General features: G+C 47.2%; 2 protein-coding genes across 5 annotated transcripts in view; one reads left to right on the top strand and one right to left on the bottom strand.

The window, feature by feature from the left end:
- Positions 1–6,853: 6,853 nt before the first annotated feature.
- Positions 6,854–7,837, top strand: LOC133358833 (olfactory receptor 52D1-like). The gene has a single exon (XM_061577280.1). The coding sequence runs from the start codon at positions 6,854–6,856 to the stop codon at positions 7,835–7,837; it is 984 nt and encodes a 327-aa protein (XP_061433264.1).
- Positions 7,838–8,399: 562 nt separating this feature from the next.
- Positions 8,400–19,411, bottom strand: part of NUP85 (nucleoporin 85) — a 92,692-nt gene continuing 81,680 nt past the window's right edge. For all 4 annotated transcript variants that reach the window (XM_061577209.1, XM_061577211.1, XM_061577212.1 and 1 more), the window contains 4 exons: positions 17,426–17,526; positions 16,651–16,802; positions 14,076–14,171; positions 8,400–13,470 (listed from right to left, as the gene is read on the bottom strand). In XM_061577209.1, coding sequence (XP_061433193.1) covers positions 13,369–13,470; positions 14,076–14,171; positions 16,651–16,802; positions 17,426–17,526 — 451 coding nt within the window. In that variant the 3' untranslated portion in view covers positions 8,400–13,368. The remainder of the gene's footprint in view (positions 13,471–14,075; positions 14,172–16,650; positions 16,803–17,425; positions 17,527–19,411) is intronic.

The following is a 19,411-nucleotide window of genomic DNA, read 5'->3' on the forward strand; positions in this document are numbered from 1 at the left end:
AAAGATAAAAAAAAAACTTCAAATCTAGATTAAAGATAAATGGAATAAAAGCTGAAAAGTGTGCAGCGAAGCATGGCTACGTGCATCAGAATCAGAATATTTATACTGGAGGAATCCGATGAGCATGCTTGGCAATCCATTGAGACAGACAAATGATGCAAGTTAAGAGACATCACATTGACTTTCGATTTAAAGCTTTCGTGACTGCAGGGATTCATCTTCTTGGTTCTTTCGGTAAAGTCACGTAGAAGGAAAGGAAGAAAATGATAAAAATAAAACATAATAAAATAATTCTCACGACGTTTCGGCCACAACGCAAGCAGCCGTCCTCAGGTGAAGACCACGTCTGTCGGGGAGACAGCGTCTGAATGAAACACCACCACGCTTGGAGTGTATATTTAAGCTGGGTTGTAAGGGGGGAAGGGCGCCTTGACAAAATAATTTGCATATCAATAGGAATTTAGCATATTTATGGAATATGCAGGCATGTGATTAGGGTGGTGTATAGTAATAAACCACCCTATACCTATATAGGGTGGTGTATAGTAATACATTATATAATTTAATGTTGGGTTTGTCTATGGCAGCATATAGTACGGGATAGACCCGTGTGATGTAAGGGAAAAAAGTTTAGCTGGAAGCATATTATATTTTTTGCGACATAGAATTGTAATGTATTACTTATTGTTAGTAGCTCAGCTTATTGGAGAGTATATTTAGTATACTGATGATACTATATAGTTTATACTTTAGTTTTTTACGTGGTTGTTTAGTTACTGCAGCTACATACTATTAACATTCCTTCCCTTTATTAATGCTACCCCTATCCCCTCTCTTTAGATGCTGCTAATCCTGCATAATGCACGGGCATAATATGACTTTGAAACCCCCCGCCCACCTCCTACGCATATCACAAGTAATACTAATCACATTCCTGCATTTCCCATAAATATGCTAAATTCATATTGATATGCAAATTATTTTGTCAAGGCGCCCTTCCCCCCTTCCAACCCAGCTTAAATATACGCTCCAAGCGTGGTGGTGTTTCATTCAGACGCTGTCTCCCCGACAGACCTGGTCTTCACCTGAGGACAGCTGCTTGCGTTGTGGCCGAAACATCGTGAGAATTATTTTATTATGTTTTATTTTTATTATTTTATTACTTCCCTTCTACGTGACTTTACCGAAAGAACCAAGACGATCACATTGACTGTAAATAAAAGCAAGGGGGTTGGGTACAACCTGGCAGTAGAGGTGGCAGCTGACGTGCATACTGCTGACAGAATGGCAGTCAAAGGAGGAGACGGTGAGACGATGGCATCAGTTTCGGAGGGAGGAGGGTTGTGGATCGGGGCGTCGTTGCCTGGCAGACAACGGTAGGACGCTGTGCGCGAGTCTAAATGTTTGTAGTGTATAGCGTAGTGTGTGTAGTGTATAGCGTAGTGTGTGTATTGTATAGAAGTGTATAGTGTAGTATGTTTGTATTTTGAACTTCGCTCGCATCGTACTTAGCCAACCCTGCTATAATGGATGATATTGGTCGCGATAGCCTTCGTGTTAAACCCAACCCTGCTAATTGGAGGTGTGGGGGAAGAACAGTAAACTAAACACAAAAAAGCAGTTCTAAAGATTCGTTTTCAATATAGTTGAGTGGCTTAGTGTGTAGTGTATAGTCGTGTAGTATATAGTGTAGGTTATAGTCGTGTATAGTAATGTATTGTAGTATATAGCGTAGTGTGTGTAGTATAAAGGAGTGTATAGTGTAGTATGTATGTCTGTATGTTGAACTTCGTTAGCACCGTACGTAGCCAACCGTGTTTCATTGGAGGTGTGGGTATATCGCAATCATCGTTTGCCACCGGTATCAGGCAGCCTTCCAGCCTTGTGGTTTCCTGCTCTAAAGAGAAAGACGGTCCGAATAGCTCCATCTCGCGAGTTAACTTTTCCCAATTATGTCCTGGGTTGTGTTTTTCTTTCTCAGGTGTAAATCGCTCAAATCCACGGTTTTAGTGGCGATTCCAGCCTCCGCAGTCCCGAGTGAAAGGGGGGGGACCAACACCGCGAGTCGTGGCTGAAGGAGCTCACGTCCAGTGTCAGGCTTCAAGTTCGTTTGTTTAGCCAGGTGAGAAGCCAAGAGGCCAGCGTGAGTCTCATTCGCAAAAGTTACCAACATGCCACCACTAGCAAATCGCGTTCAAAGAAGCACAGCAATGAAGCAAATATAAATTGGAGCAAAAACAAGCACGTTCGAGAAGATAAAAAAGCAGTGCTAAAAACCATATTCATTAGATAAATACATTTCCAGCAACGCGCACGTTGGATCAGGACAAATTCATTGTGAAAACCCCGCATCGTACAACACACGTACAGGAGGAGCATTGACGTAGATTCAGGGCGATCGTCGCACTCGTCTGTCCAAGCGACAATGGAGTGTGTCCGATACGACTGCCAGTGAAGGGATTGCAGAGAATTGTTCAGTTTAAACACACAAACACGTGCATTGCGTGTATAAAAAATACTAAAAATCCGTATGCATTATGCAAAGCGACCAAATAAAAAATAACTGCATTTGGGTGATCTTAATTCACCTTAAAAATTAGCAAATATGACTAACCGGCAGGCCAGCGGTGAGACAGAGACATTTGGCCACGTTTGGTCAAGTTGTTGATGCTCATTTAAAACAAGATGACCAACATGCAGTTCCTGAGTTGAATAAAGGCAGAACGTTCCCAGTACATCAATGGTATCTGCATACATTGGGAAAGTAGTTGCTACCAACTCAGTATCCGATCATTGAGTAATGCTGTTCATTATAATATTTTTCCTGCAAGATCCCTGGAGATGGGATATCTCATTTGCAAGGCTGTCCAGGGGTGTTGATTGGCACGTACACAGCAAACACAATGACGTGTTTACACACACACACGTATACACAACAGCCGCTATTCGCCAATAAGTGGCGGTGACGTCACCACAGCACTTGTGCCAGGCTAGGTGCATTTTCAGGCCACGTGGAAGTGTCGAAGGCTCGCTGACAAGAAGTCATGGAACATACCCAGATGCCATGGTGTGATTAACGGTGATGACTGGCAGATGCACCACCTGTGCTCCCAGCTGCGCCAATTTGCTCGATTTTTCCACCCGGCGCTCCGCTTGTTGCGAGCGTCGCTCCTCGGTCCTCCGCTGTTGTTGGAGGGCGACTGCCTCCAGCTGCTCAGAAGCGTCCTTCACGATGCTCCTCCACAGAGGCCAATTTTTACACCACTGATATCAATCTTCAACTGCATATCCTCATCTCTTATCTAGCCCGTGATGCGCCCGTTTAGCTCCCTCGATCCGGTAAAGCAGAAGCTACATGGGCATGCAGTGGCTGGGCATGCGGGCTACATGACCCTGCCAACGTAGCCTTGGCTGCCAGAGGAGCTCAATGATGGGACTGTGTCCAGATCGTGCAAGGATATGGATCGTAGGCAGGCCAGTCTGAATGTTTCAAAGCGGCAGAGATGTTCCATTAAAGAGGGACCCACATTTCACAAGCATAGAGAAGCGAGGGCATAACTGTGGAGTGACAGGCCAGGAAGCTTCCACACAGCAGCGTTAGGCAGCTATGAAAAGATGATGCCGCTCGACTGATTCGGAGTGAGACCTCAGCTGCCAAACCAGAGCTGGTCATCAGCACACTGCCCAGGTATGGAAATCTCGCCACTCCACACGTCCCATCACCCATGGGGAGTTGAGGGGCGGAGTGTTTCATGGCACAATATTCCCAGCAGGCGTCTAATTTTTGTGGTGATGATGGTAAAGTCCCATCTCTTAGTGACACACTCCAGGTGAAGCACGACGCCTCCATCTCAGAGTGAGCGGCAATCGCCAGATCATCAGAATACATAACATGGTTGAACGTTTCCGGGGTATCAGTTGTATCTGTGTCAGATGGAAAACTTTTCGAACTACGTGGTCAAAAAATATGTTAATTAATGTAGGCGCCAGAGGACATCCCTGTCGCACCCAATGTGAACAGGGGATGGTTCTGACTCCCGGCCCGCAGCTTTACTTGGGCCTGCTCACCATCTCGACGGTCCTTTATGATTGTGAGCAGAGTCAGGAACCCCAAAAACACGAAGAAAAACCCAGAGCCCAGGCCTATTGATGGTATCAAAGATCTTGACCAGGTCACTAAATAAGAGATGTAGGTCCCGTTAAACATCATACACCTCTGTTGTTGCAGACGGACAGAGAATATGGCATATCCGTATTATAACAAAGACATAGACCCCCCCCCCCCCATACAGCCTGAACAGACTGTTGGGACAAGTGTTGCGAGTGGGCACCTATGTAGGCCGGCATGGCACACGAGGGGGTAGGTGGCCAACACCAAGCCCGGCTGCCTTTGTCTCCCCAGTGGTGATGTTTAGACACCACACCAGATACTCATTTGAGGCTGAGTCACCCTAGGGAAGGCCCAGGACCGGTTCAGATAATCGTCACTGATGTTGGTGGTCGTAAGCAGGACTCGAACTCAGGTTCAGATCGCAGCGTGCATTACCGCTCCCCACATACCCGTATACATACAGATATACACACACAGATTAATATATACACACACTAATTATACAATCATACATACACACATGCATACAGATATACTATACATACGCGCACATACCCACGAGAATATACACGCACACACCCACTCACAAGGAATACATCAACAGATTCGTGGATAGCCAACTCGCACAGTCCCTCATACTCAAACGTACGAAAGGTGGTCCTGGCTGAGGCAACTCCATCGTCCATGCCAACACGAACAGTGTCGGGCACGAACACGGATCCCACTCCCTCCTCTCTTGTCTCCCCCTTCCCCTTATAGACCCTTCTCTTTCAATTTCCTGCGGGTTTCCCCCCAATCCCATATCCCTAATTTTCCAGACTTTCTTGCCAGCACAATCCTTCCCCCATCTCATTCATGTGCCCGGTCGCCTTGTCCTTTACATCACCCCGCACGCAACCATAACGTGCCCCAATGAACTTTACACACACACATTGTATGTAGCAAAGACGTGCACACTTATTCCCTCGTTATGTACGAAATTTGCCATCCGCGAATCACATCTGGAACATGACTGCTGCATCGAGAGAGAGATGAGAATGTGATGACAAAGTGATGAAAAAAAGTAATGGCATGTATTATTTATGTATTTATTTAAGGTAATGTATTTCAAATATAGGTTTCCTAAGCCAAGATAATTACACGTGTAATATGCTATTCTCTGGAACGTATCCCTTGCGCATAACGAGGGAATACTGTACACACATTCATACACACTTACACACATTCATACACATGCACACTTACACACACACACACAAAGACAAGGGCAAATACTGTATCGCCCTATCTTTGCCCTCCCCCATTGTGCAAGAGCGCAGCTGCGTGGTCACCACATCTACGCCTCTACAGTATATGAGGAACGAAACAGTAAGACTTCTCCACAAATCTGGCTGTCGCCTGATGAAGCTAGTTGTAATTACTGGCGAAACGTACTCAGATTGTAAATATTTTGGCTTGGCTCTCCAACACACCGGTTAGTGCTGTACTAGTGACGAATTGGCACATTCTGTTTACGTGACGACCCTTACGAGTTGGCTGTGTCGAGTGGTGGCGGGTTTTAACGACACATTTATATCTTGATTTGAAGCTTTCGTGACTGCAGGAATCCATACTCTTTGGTTCTTTCGGTAAAGTCACGTAGGTATAAAATAAAATTGATCACGACGTTTCGGGCGCAACACAAGAGTCCGTCATCAGGTGGGAAAGCATGGTCTGCTGCTGATGCAAACTGTTTTAAAAGGTTTGAAATGGGTGTAGCCCAAGGGTCATAAAGAAGTGGCTGGGAGATTAGCATGATGTTAAAGTGAGAAATTAGCATGTAACTGGGCACAGAAGTAGCTATGATAATGTGAGAGATTAGCATGATGTTAATGTAAGGAATTCGCATGTAACTGGGCACGAAAGTGGCTATGTTAATGTGAGAGATGAGCATGAAATAACAGCTGATATAGGCAGGTAGGATGGAACCATCACAGTCAGTTAAGACTTTACCTGGTTAATAACGTCCTTCCAATGATTGCTCAGATTGTACCCATCATCTCGGTTGAAGTTGTGTCTGTGTTTATATATCTGGATGCTTCATGAACAAATCTCTGAAGGTAGCCGCTCGGTTTGCAGAGTACCTCCGTCTTGGAAAATCAATTTCGTGTGAGTCCACAGCGTTAAAACAATGATCGGCAACGGCCGATGTATTGGTCCTACCGTGTTTCAGATCTGCCTTCTGTTCACGAACGCGGTCCGAGATACTGTATGTCGTTTCGTTTCCCCAATGTAACTGCTTCCACAACCACAACTCAGTTTGTAGACACCAGGGTACTGCATGGCAGGAATTACATCCTTTACAGATGGGATTAGATCACGGATTCTGTGTACTGTGTTGAAACGAACATGGATCCTGTTTGTTCAAGATTTTGGAAATATTTTGGTAACGACTGGTATGTATGGCAAAGTGATAGTTTTGGTTGGCTCCTCAGAAGGTTGTCTCTCCATGGCTGGGGAGGCAGCTTTGCGGATTGTACGGTCCGAGTATCCGTTCATCCTGAGAGCTTGGTGTACGTGCTCCAACTCACTAGCTAGTTGGTGCTGGTCGGAGATGTATTTATATTGTTAGGCGATGATATTGTTCGCGAAAGCCTACGTGTTAAATTGACCTCTGCTCTTTATCCCCTCTGCATTGCCCCATCCATCGCTTCCGATTGACGCCAGTCGATCTCCCCCCGGGCCAGGTTGCGAGTGATCCGGATGGAGACGAACCTCACGGCCGGGGCCCCGAGGGAGGGGCTGATGATCCTCCCTCCGGGGATGATTCTCATGACGGGTCTCCTGCGCGAGCCGGCCAACACGAGGCCCCTGGTGTTCGCGTTCATCTTGCTCACGTACGCGCTCTCTGTGCTGGGCAGCCTGTGCCTCACGCTGGCCATCGCGCGCGAGGCGCAGCTCCGCAAGCCCATGTACGTGTTCTTATGCGGCCTCGCCCTGAACGGCGTCGTGATGACCACGGCGACGCAGCCGCGGATCCTCTACGACCTCGTGTCCGTCAACGTCATCTCGTTCGCCGGCTGCGTCGCGCAAATGTCCGTGCTGCACTTCGCCACCGTCGTCGAGGGCTTCATCCTGGCCGCGATGGCCGTCGATCGCTACCTGGCCATATGCAGGCCTCTCCACTACGGCTCCCTGCTGAACGGCGCGGTCGCGGCGAAGCTCTGCGTGCTGCTGATCGCGCTCGCCGCGCTCTTCGTGTCCGGGGAGGTCATCCTGGGCAGCGTCGTCACATTGTGCACGAAGCCCCGCGTCGTCTCGATGCCGAGCTGCGATTTCATGTCGCTGACGAAGATGAGCTGCGAAGACACCAGCGCCAACGTGGCGTACGGCTACTTCCTCATCGCCGTGCCAGCTGCGGGTTCACTGGGGATAATCGTCCTCTCCTACGTCGGCATTTTGTACGAATGCAAACGGTCCAGCCGTCGAGGTGGGCAGCACAAGGCGATCAGGACCTGCGTCACTCACTTCTGCGTCCTCTGCATCTCCTACGTCTTTGTCATATTCATGGTCTTGCAGCACCGCATAAGCAACTCCGATGCTATTCCCACCGCTGCTCGGTCCATCCTCAGCTCCCTGTATTACATTTTCCCTCCTGCATTGAATCCAATCATTTATGGGCTTCGTACGAGCGAAATCCGACAAAGTCTAAGCAAACTCTTGCATCACAAAGTTATTTCGACTTAGCCAAAAACAATCTGGCACGGCTACAAGGCAGCTGTTATGAATACCTGTTGCATTCGCACTTATCTGGCAGCGCACACAAGTACTAGATTCATTGCGAGCAGGGGCGGTTTCTTCATTAGGGTGATTGGGCGACGCACCACTGTCATTGAACCACAGAGTCGCGCTAGCCGTTACTGCAGCCTCTGGATATAGTCCAATCAGCGTCAAGTCACGTTCTGTGGAGTACCGCCTCTTTTTGGGCGATTTCACTCCAGCTGAGAATCGCCCCGAGTGGCCCCATAGACTTACATTCAAAGATGTTTTTTTTTCGACCGGGGGGCGCTCCAATGCATTCTCTATGGCTTCCGGGAGGGCTTGCACTAACGTGCTTACGTCATCATACGTGCTTACGTCATCATACGTAAGCACGTTTCATCCAACAATATAATTTGTGGCCACCTAGTGGAATCTTTAATAAAATAAACTTGAGTGGTTTGTTTTAATAGTGAGTATAGAAACAAACAAGATGTATTGTAAGAGTTACTTTATTTTTCATTAATATTAAAGAAGTGAAGTTGCCTTTACATGCTTAAGCTGTTAATTTATCCATTGCATGGGTGGACCTTATCCTTATCAATCATCCAGACATTTGCCCCCCCTGAGAGATTTTGCAGGAGCCGCCACTGATTGCGAGGATATTTTAATGATCACAAATTACTTGCCAAAGAGTGAAAGTCGCCTATTACTAATCCTCCCCCCCCCCCCCCGACATAAGTTACAACGTATAGTAGGGTTGACGTTGTATTGTAAACTGCACTCATAAGTGGCTGCCACCTATTAAGCTCTTGAAATAGACGTAAATATAACGTTCAGGTGTTTTCGCTTAGAGGCGCCGCGGTGGCGAGATGTTAACTACCTCGCTTGGTATACAAGAGGTTGTGGGTTCGATCCAGAACCCATCGCCTGTATATTTGGAGTTTGCGTGTCTCTCTCCCTGCGGTCGTGTGGATTTTTCTCCGGGCCCTCCGGGTTTCCCCTCCACATTTAGAAACATGCGCCGAGCTGTTTGGATACTGCTATAGATTTCCATGCGTAAACCAACTTCATTGGGCTATTATATTGTGATAGCCAGATCGCTTTTGAAAAAAAGAGGCTATTATAGCTGAGTGGGCCTTACCTGATAAAATAAAAAATCATTGTATAGTTTAAAATAGTTGAGTTTAATCATGTCATTGAATGGGGACCGCAGAGCTTGGGCAATTGGTGGCGCTGGTGCTGGCTGCCTTCACTGTCTGTGGCTTTCCGCACCTCTGACATCTAAGGAAACTGCGCAGTGGGCCTTACCTGGTTAAAAAAAAACTCAAGTCACCATCTTTGCAATGCCACAACATCTGCGTTAGCTCGGGTGATCCATTCTCCGAATCAACCAATTCCACGCAACATCGGCCACCAGCCCGTGCACCGCATTCATCCACGCATTCCAGCTTGCTTGATCTCGCAAACACCTCCTCACGAAAAAGGACCCCGACTGACAATGGAGAAAATGGCTGCCTTCGATCTTCCACCATAAAGCTCATGTGGCCCACAACTCTGAACTGCCGTCCACTGCACAAACCATAGGCAGCAGCAGGTGGGGATACCCGATAATGCATATATGGAAAATTAAGATTCTCCAGTGTGCAGAAATTGTCAACTCAGAAGAGAACCATGTAATATTTGTACGTACTGGATGTACAGGAGTGTGTGGTATAAAAAAATATATAGAACATTTTTCTCTAATTTATTTACCCGCGATTCGCAACCCCTCGGTCAAAAGCCTTGCGGGGTGGTGCGTCACAAATCAGTTCTCGTGATGTCGAAGCAGTCAGAAAACAAATGTTAATGAGCGGCTGTCCACGAAACTTAAGTCTTGTTGTCGTAGAGCAGGACCCAGCCTGATGACGAATAGCCGCTCCGTGTTCCAAAGGCAGATTTGACTCCTCGTGCCCTAGACTTGGTCGGATGGTTCCTCGATTCATTTCTGGAATCATTATTTGGCGGGCAGTGGCATCGAAAGGTGACCACTCATGGTGGTGTCACACGCTCGAGTGGGAAAAGCAGCTGCAGAATCTGAGGCAACTTCTGATGGAGAGTCTGCAGCTCACTCAATTTAAGACTGATAAACGGATGTGCTAATAATGTTTTAATTTTAGCACTGTTTTATAAGGACCGGTGTGTTATTCTGCATCGGTGTACCGCCACCATGTTCATATAACGGACTCAATGCCCCATTCACAAATACCAAGGAGGAGGCATCATCACAGTGACACACAACTACTCCTGATGCAATTATCTGGCTCAAGCACATCAACGTCAAATTATAGCTACTGCTATACATCAACATTCGCAGACAACCCTGGGCCGATTTTGATGAACAAAATGTGGATTTTGTTGATGCGTTTCTCGATTGTATGTTTTTGTATGCATCGCTATCCCAAGATAAAATGTTATATTTCAATTTGTTAAAGTGTGAAAATGAAGCTCCCCTTCAAAGCTCTGTCAACAGGTGGAATGTGTTGCACATCACGAAGCAAAGGCTTTTTTTTATACTCGGAAGGTGCGATTGAACGATAAATGGGGGCATCAATCATACACTTAAGACTTTACACAATAGGATGGAATCAGCAGTGCAGGGGCGAGAAGGGAAATCCAGACTATGTACGTTGAACGTCTATGCGCATCGTACATAGCCAACCGTGCTAATCGGAGGTGCAGGGGAAGGACAACAAACTAAACACAAAAATCAGTTCTAAAGAAATCAGTTTTCAATCAAGATTTAAAAGTGCAAAGCTCCCAGTGGCTACCTAATATCGGAAGAGCGTTCCAGATGGCCACTGAAGCACATCCAAAATGGCAGCTATGTGGTACCCGTCTTTGTTTGACGGTTAGCCAAAAGCCGTTGCTGCTGTTGCGACAGGGATTATCAGAGATTGCGTGATGGTAATTTATGCTCCATGACGAGATCAGTGAGGTATCGTAGTTCATTTTGGGGCAAGCATATTGTGTGTGTAATGAGTGGAAAAAACTAGGGGGCAGCAGCAGCAGAAAAGGAGCGACCCATTCACCAACAGAGCCGAGCAGGGCGTGTGGCAGAGAACAGGGTGAGATCGTTGATTTTAGGTCAGCATTCAACTTGACTTCTTGCAACCTGTGGAATAAATCCTGCCGAAAGGCAGAATGCTACTCAAATGTGCTGCCAGAGACAGCATCGCCCCAGGTAGACGAGGCAGAGTCCGCACCGACGTCCAGCCACCAAAACCAATTCCATTAGATGCTGGACGATCGCTCATGGTAGGGACAGTCAAAAGAGCCGTGATCGGCGTAATGCTGCATTTGTAGAGGTCGAATTCACGCCGGCCATTGAAACTGAGTAGCGAGGGCCTAACTACATGGGAGAGTGCAGCAAGGGCAGAATTTAATAAAAAGCGGCTGGCGTAGTTGAAGAAAGGTAACAGGAATTCTCTGTGATGAGCCGACGCCGTGAAATTCAAAGGCAAGATCCACACAAGGGCAGTCAAGGACGAGTGACGGGTCCAAATGCCTGGAAGTGCGAAGAATGTCGGTCCTTATGAAAATTAAAAAAGACCCAATTAGAATTAGCAATGAGATGAGAAATTATGTAGGTAGCAACAGTGATCACCGAGATGACGTGGTGGTGGGAGAATGCATCCTGAGGACAGGTCACAAGAGCAGTTTGTTTGAAATATTTTTTGGTTAGATCGCGTAAACATAAATGTGTTGTTAAACCCACCACAACCCGACAGTTACCACACCAGTGTGTTGGAGAGTAAACCCACAACATTTACAATTCGAGTACGAAGTTTCTAGTCATGAATTGGCATGTTTTGTTTACGTGACAAACCTTACTAATTGGCTGTGTCGGGTGGTGGGGGGTTTAACGACACATTTATATTCACGCACTCGAACCAAAAAAACCTCTATTATGGAAAACTGTTTAGTTCCCGACTAATTTGCGAATATTGCAATGACACACGTGGCAATCCCCTCAAAAACCGTTCTAAAATCAAAACTTGAACGGACATTCGTCTTACGACCACTTCGACATCACGAGAACTGATTTTGAAGCACCACAAACCCCGCAATATTTTCTGACCCAAGTTTGCGAATAGCGTAAAAGTAAATAATTAATACATGCTTTTTTTTTACTACACGCACCACCATTGTACCTCCAATACGTTCAATTGCTGAAGCTCCCTGCGGTCCCTGATATATGAAGGTGCGAGGTGGAAACGCTCTATCCCGTACAGACGGGATAGGTAGGAGTCCACATTTTTTGCTGTACCACCGCTCCTCCACCTCGACGCCCACCGGGAAAGGTGTTTGATATCAGTGCAATGATCCACCGAACCTTGCTGCCTCCACAGTGCTGTATAAAAACAGGCCAGGTGTGTAACCGCCGCCACCACCACCACCCGACACCACCACCACCCGACTGAACAGTTTACATTTCCTAAAACAATTTTTATTTTATTTTACCAGGTAAGAAGGCCTACTGAGCTATGTAGCTCTTTTTCAGAAGTGACCTGGCCACAAATGATAGTTCAAAGAAGAGGCTTATCACGTGGAAATTTATGACAGCCAAATACTAGAAAATGTGCGTTGTTGATTATGAATGAGGGAAAAGCCGGACGACCTGGAGGAAAATCCACACCACCATGTGGAGAGACAAGTAAACTCCAATTGTACAGGTGTCAAGGGTTGGGTCTTGCATTGAACCAACGGTTATATAAAAATATTAACCCCAAAAGTAAAATTGTAGGTGATGTAAAAAAGATACTTCTATTTTTTCTAAGGGAGGTTATTTTATTCAGTCCACTTTGATTCGCTGTGCAAGGTATGTAATATACTCTACACACATTGATTGTAAATTTGGAGGGAAAAACCGGAGGACTCGGAGAAAAATCCACGTGACCACGGGAAGAGAGACAAGCAAATTCCAAATATAGAGCAGGGTCGGGATCGAACCCACGACCTCTTGTAAGCAGTCGAGGTAGTTAACATCTCGCCACCATGGCGCCATTTACACAATGGATAAACACACCAAGTTTGCGCATTGCCACAAACACCACTTGGCCGATTCACATGGCTCGCTTGATACGAGTGTCCAAATCACGAGGAGAAAGGCAATGGTGAAGCACACACGCTGGCGGAAACCACCACCACACCACGGAACAATTTGACAAGCTCCACTTTAATATCAAAATGTAAAGGCGGCATTTAAGAAAAAATGCATTGTTGAACTCAAGTGATAACCGCCTCGGTTTTATGTAAAGAAATGATTTAACATCAATCTGGCTTCAACTATTGATCCTGCCATAAGACGCAGATTCATTTACCCAACACGTGGCACGATGGTTCGAGAATCTGTGGATTGACGCCTTTTCACACCCTGCAAAGAGATTCCGCCCCACTGAGAAGTTTCTCGAACTGCAGGCGCTGTCCGTGGCAGGGAGAGTGGAGCCTCCCACGTGAGTGGATCGGGAATCCACGGCTCAGGGCACAGGCAGCGAACCCTCGCCAACAATGGCACGTGCCAGGTTCTGCACGATCGCCATGCGGATGAGATCCTTCTTCTCCTCGTACTCCTCCTGCTCCTGCAGAACAAACCCAGCCCATTATTCTTCCCACCTACTTCCTCCTCTCGTGCATTTGCATGAGGCCTGACGCACTGCACGAGGCCTGACGCATTGAACGAGGCCCAATGCATTGCACGAGGATTGACACATTGCACGAGGACTGACGCATTGCACGAGGCTTGACGCATTGCAAGAGGCCTAATGCATTGCACGAGGCCTGACGCGTTGCAAGAGGCCTCACGTATTGCACAAGGCCTGACACATTGCACGAGGCCTCACACATTGCACCAGGCCTTACGCATTGCACGAGGACTAACACATTGCACGAAGCTTGACGTACTGCACGAGGCCTGATGCATTGCAAGAGCCTTGACGCATTGCAAGAGGCCAAATGCATTGCACGAGGCCTGACGCATTGCACACGATTGATGCATTGCATTAGGTCTGATACATTGTACATGACCTGATGAATTGCACAAGGTCGGATGCATTGCACAAGGTCTGACACATTGCAAAAGATCCGATGGGTTGCATAATGCATCAGGTATGTACTTGAAGACCGATCAGCAACGGGTAATGGTGATATGCATGTTAGACATGTACGTGAGACGCAGTGTCCTCACCTGATCCGTTCCTGCCCATTTTCCCACGGAGCTCCTCTCCACGGCCTCCTCCAAGCAGTCCAGCAGCTGTGAGCTCTGCTCAGCATCAAAAATCACCTGGCGAGAGTGGCGATAAGGACAACAGACAGAGGAGGCCTCAGTATAGAAAGCGCTTGTGAAACCCAAGATCGTCCGCAATCAATCCCACTGCACCAACCAATCAGCTGCCCGGAACCCAACGCCCATGCAAACACGGCCACCATGACGACTTCCTTGCAAGACGAACGCCAATGTCATCGCGCTTTACCTAGTCTGTGGCTGCAGTAAGTATATTCATGTTTTTGTAGAGGAGTATTGTGAGGAACTATGAGGGAGCCAACAGGAGGAGGTGCGAGCGGGCTGACAGCCGAGGGTGACGTCATGTCACGGGTGCTGTAAGCGGGTAACTTTGAGAACAAAGGCGGGTCCGAGCTAGGGGGAGGAATCGCCAAAGGGGTACTTGAGGGGGACCCCGTGATAAAGATGTGGTCGTTGTGGGGAGCCAGGGCAAGGATCCGCTGCAAGAGGTCTCTTCCTTTTCGTCGCCGGGCGATGTTGGCTGAACCCCCGTCCCGGGCAGACGAGTGGGAGAGCCAAGGGGATAGCCGAGAGCTGGGCTCCGAGTAATCAGTAAAGATCGGCTGAGAGAAAGGGTTTCTCTCTCCTCGTCGCTGGGCGGTGTTGGATGAACCCCCTCTCCGGCCAGATGAGTGAGAGAGCCCCAAGGGATAGCCGAGGGTCGGACAACATAGTGTTCGGGAGTCCAGGGTAAGAACCAAGAATAGAGAGCACCTACCCCTGGTGTGAGCTTAAGTGTCAAATGTAATACATTTAATTGTATTTTATACCTACATGACTTTACCAAAACAGCCAAAGAGTATAAATGTAAGTGTTAATAAACGGCAACAGCCCTCATAGTAATTTCCTTCTCCACGTGGTCTTACTTCACAACATTTTAATACTTGTATGTATAATGTTGAGATTCTTTCGCTCCGTACGTAGCCAATGGTGTTAATCGGAGGTGTGGGTGAATAACAAACTAAACGCAAAAAGCTGTTTCAAAGAAATTAATTTCAAATCGTGATTGAAAAATGCATAGCTCCAGTGGCTTCCTAATATCAGAAGGAAAAGCATTCCAGACAGCCGCAGAAGCGCATCCGGAAGCCCATGATGAGGTGACTGTCTTTGTTTGACGGTTAGCCAAAAGCTGCTGCGAGGATGAGCGGAGTTTGAGCGATGGTTTATGCTCCTTGACGAAATCAGTAAGGTATTGTGGTTTATTTGTGGCAAGCACTTTGTGTCAAATGAGTGCGACCTTATAATGTATTCATTCAGCAACCAGAAGCAAATACAGCTTAGCGACCACTGCATAGGCACGGTCGGATTTTAGAGTACCCGTCACGACACGTGCCAAATCATTTTGTACATGCTGCAGCTTGGTAATGTTTTTGCCAAAACGTCCCATGGAGTAGTGAGATGCAATAATCTAGCCTTGTTGACATTATGCTACACACCACCATGTTGGCTATGTCACAACTCAATAGTGGTCGAATATATTGTAGAGCCCTGAAATGAAAAATTGCAGGACCTGACCATATTTAGTTTGTAATGTTCATCACAAATATACAAGTTCAAAGGAGGCACATCAGTATTTAAAAATGCTCCAAACGATGAAATACTGCAGCTAACCAACCTCAAATTGAACTTCAAAAGAAGGAGTATAACCTGCTAGTGAATGCCAAAGTTTAAGCAAATCCGACTGTTAATGAAACACTGAATGGAAAAACCAGTCCAGAATTTGCTTGTGTTGACCCAACACTTGTTAAATTCCACATTCCCTGCAGGTCATGCTGCTGATGAGATGTGTAAAAACTTACTATTTACGTGGAGGGGAAAGCGATGTGATAAAAAATATATAGTGGAGGGAGGGTGATGATGGGGAGGTGGGGTGATGATGGGGAAGTGGGGTGATAAGGGAGGTGGAGGAGGTTGGGGAGGTGGGGGAGGTGGGGGAGGTGGGGAGGAGGGGAGATGAGTGAGGGGGAGGGGAGATGATGGAGGGGGAGGGCAGATGGGCAGGTGAGGGAGGTGGGGAAGTAGAGGAGTTGGGGATGTGGCTGAGTGCATGGGGGAGGAGCTGAGGGGGTGGGGGTAGTAGGGAGGTGGGGTAGGTGGGGAGATGGGGTGGTGGTGAGGTGGAGGAATGGGGGAGGTGGGGTGCTGGGGAGAGGTGGGGGAGATGGGGTGGTGGGGAAGTGGAGGAGATGGGGTCAGCACCCCACCTCCCCACTGGGAGGTAGGGTGCTGGGGGAGATGGAGTGGTGGAGGGGTGGGGGAGGCTGGGTGGTGGGGGAGGTAGAGGAACTGGGGAGGTGGAGGAGCTGGGGAGGTCGGAGATGGGTGAGTGGATGGGGGAGGTGGGGAGGTGGGGAAGGTGGAGAAATGGGGTGGGGGAGTGGTGAGGTCAGGGTGGTGGGGAGGTCGGGGTAATGGTGAGGTGGGGTGCTGGGAGGAGGTCGGGGTGGTGGGGAAGATGGGGTGGGGGAGGTAGTGCTACCTGCTGGTGAGTGAGCAGGGGCACGGCGTCGCCCAGCAGCGTGAGCCAGAAGCCGGTGGGGGCCACTCGAGCGGTCATCAGCGTGAGCAGCAAGCGCGCAGCCTCGGGGAGCCTCCGGTCTCCATAGAGCCGGTGGAACTCACGGTACTTACCTGGGGAAACGTGCACCGGATTTATATTTGGTTGTCTTTGCTCTGATTTCTATTTTAACGTATTGGCGGTACAACGGTGCACGGTATATAGTAAATAAATAATAATAAATCTCAATAATTATTTACTTTCCTTGGGATTTGCAACCCCGTTCAGAAAATCTTAGTGCTGGTGCGTCAAAATCTGTTCTCGTGATGTCAAAGCAGTCGGAAGACAAATGTTTATATGAGTGGCTGAACATGAAGCTTCACAGTCTGTTGCCATAGCGCAGCACCCAGCCTTGATGACAATTGGCTGCTGTGTTCAAAAGGCAGATTTGACTTCTCATGCCCTCGACTTGATCGGCGGTTCCTCGATTCAACAGACCGCCGGGTCATTTTTAACGAATAATCTTTTTTTACAATGTTGTTACTTGTTTATCTGTAATTTAGGGCTCCCTTGTTGCCGACTGGACCCCGATGCGTCACATAATGCTGACACATACCCCCCCCCCCACCCAGTTGCGCCCCTGAAGCCAGCCTTCACAGGTGCTCACTAACAGCACTTGCCCCAACCGTCTGTTAAAGGCCATATACGGTGGTGGATCTTTGTGTCTTCGGCTTGCGTGTCTGTGCACGTCGCCCACCCAGGAAGGTGAGACGGTCGCTCAGCAGGATAGAGGAGCCCAGGCTGTCTATGAGCTCCAAGTCGCAGAAAGCTCCACGAGCGGCGTAACTGTCCAGGAACCTGCAGTGGCACCAATCGACGATCAACCAACAACGATCGACAAATAACGAGCAGACTGACGGTCTCCTTCTCCCACAACCGTCGAATATTCTGGGAAAAATAATACGCGTTCAAAAACACAACCCATCGGCTGGCCAAGGCCTTCTGGGAGTGCATGATTTTTATAAGTATATTATTATTACTTTTTATTATTTACATGTGTAAAAAATATGATTGTTTTTCTATATTTTTGGGGAAAAAATCCAGTTTCCATTTTTGTTGTCCATGACTTTATTTATTATTTCATTATTACTTCTTATTTTATTTTTTTATTGAGGCAATACGCAGGCCCGTTACATCACGTAGTGTCGCATGCGTGAATCGTCAACATGAGCTTAAATCCGGTTATGGAAAGCAGCAGGGGGGGGAGTTAAGAAAGATGGGCAGCAGGCCTCCTGCCCCAAACAAGGTGGTAAGGGGTCTGGGAGTGCATACATTTTCACAGCATTGATTCAGCACGAGCAAAACCCTGGACCAGTGTCGACATACATTGTCTCATCAGCTAGCTTGAATCAATGCTGGTGAACTGCCAGAATGTGATACAGGGGCAGTTTGCTTGCACTGGAATGAATGCTGCTTGAAAGCACTCCTAGAAGATGGTGAGATCCATGCAAGAATTAATTGTAAACTACTACTTTATTATTGTAGCAGGTAAGGCCCCACTGAGCTATAGTAGCTCCTTTTCAGAAGTGACCTATCACAAATGATAGCTCAAAGAAGTGGCTTATCGCATGGAAATTTACAGCAGCCAAATATTCTACACACATGTTGATTCTAAATGTAGAGGGAAAAACCAGAGGACCCGGAGAAAAATCCACACGACTATGAGGAAAGATTTTGACTTAAAGCTTTCGTGACTGTAGGAATTCATATTCTATGGTTCTTTCGATAAAGTCATGTAGATAGAAAATGTAATTAAAATAATAATAAAACTTTTATTGTTTATTTTTTTCTACGTGACTATACCGAGAAAATCATAGAACATGGGGAGAGACACGCAAACTCCATACATAGAGCAGGCGTCAGGGACGGGATCGAAACCACAACCTCATTTATACCAGGCAAGGTAATTAACATCTTGCCACCGTGGCACCCCACTATTTTTCATGTGGAGGAGACATTACTGATAGAATTTATTATTTATGTTCTCCACGAAGAAATTGGAAGATTATTGTGAATGATTAATGATGATGGGCGGTGACGGGGCCCAGCTGTAGCGCGTTCTCCGCTCGGGGAAGATTCACGGTGTATGTCCAGTGGCCACCCCGGAGTGTGGAGGAGCGTCGTGGAGAGTGGTGGAGAGTGGAAAAGCGAGGTGGAGAGTGGTGGGAAATGGTGGAGCATGGTGGATGTTGTATCCTAACCCTTCTTCCATAATTGAGATTAATAATATTTGATGATTTTTATATATTATCTTTTTACTTGTTTTTTTAATGATTGAAACACACCAAGTGCAGCAAACTGCAAAACACCAGGTGTTGTTAAGTAATGAACCGGAGGAGGGCTAGGATGGCAGAATTTGCAACCTTGCTTCAAGGAAAGATAAGGCCTGATGAACGGGCACATGTCACCCGTGCAGGCGGCAGAGACAGTGGGAGTGTCAGCCAGACATAGTTAAGGCAAAAAGCCCAACCATCCTGCATGGTTTTAAAGTAACGTCAAAATTCGAAATTCAACAACAGAGTAGGCTAAAGTATCGATCCTCGCGCTCGCTCAAATTGGAGACCAGGCTGCGAGCTACATCAATGAACCATTGCCATTTGCTAATCCAATACTGAATGTTAATATTACTGAAGTCAAAACGAATTCTATGACCTCAGCACATGGGCAAATAATAGGGCAGTGT

This window comes from Lethenteron reissneri, chromosome 63 (genome assembly GCF_015708825.2).
Source record: "Lethenteron reissneri isolate LAM-NWPU_2019-01 chromosome 63, ASM1570882v1, whole genome shotgun sequence".
Taxonomy (NCBI): Eukaryota; Metazoa; Chordata; class Hyperoartia; order Petromyzontiformes; family Petromyzontidae; genus Lethenteron; species Lethenteron reissneri.

Excerpts from the sequence above, each read along its gene's own strand:
- LOC133358833 (XM_061577280.1), top strand. The coding sequence starts at position 6,854 with ATGGAGACGAACCTCACGGCCGGGGCCCCGAGGGAGGGGCTGATGATC.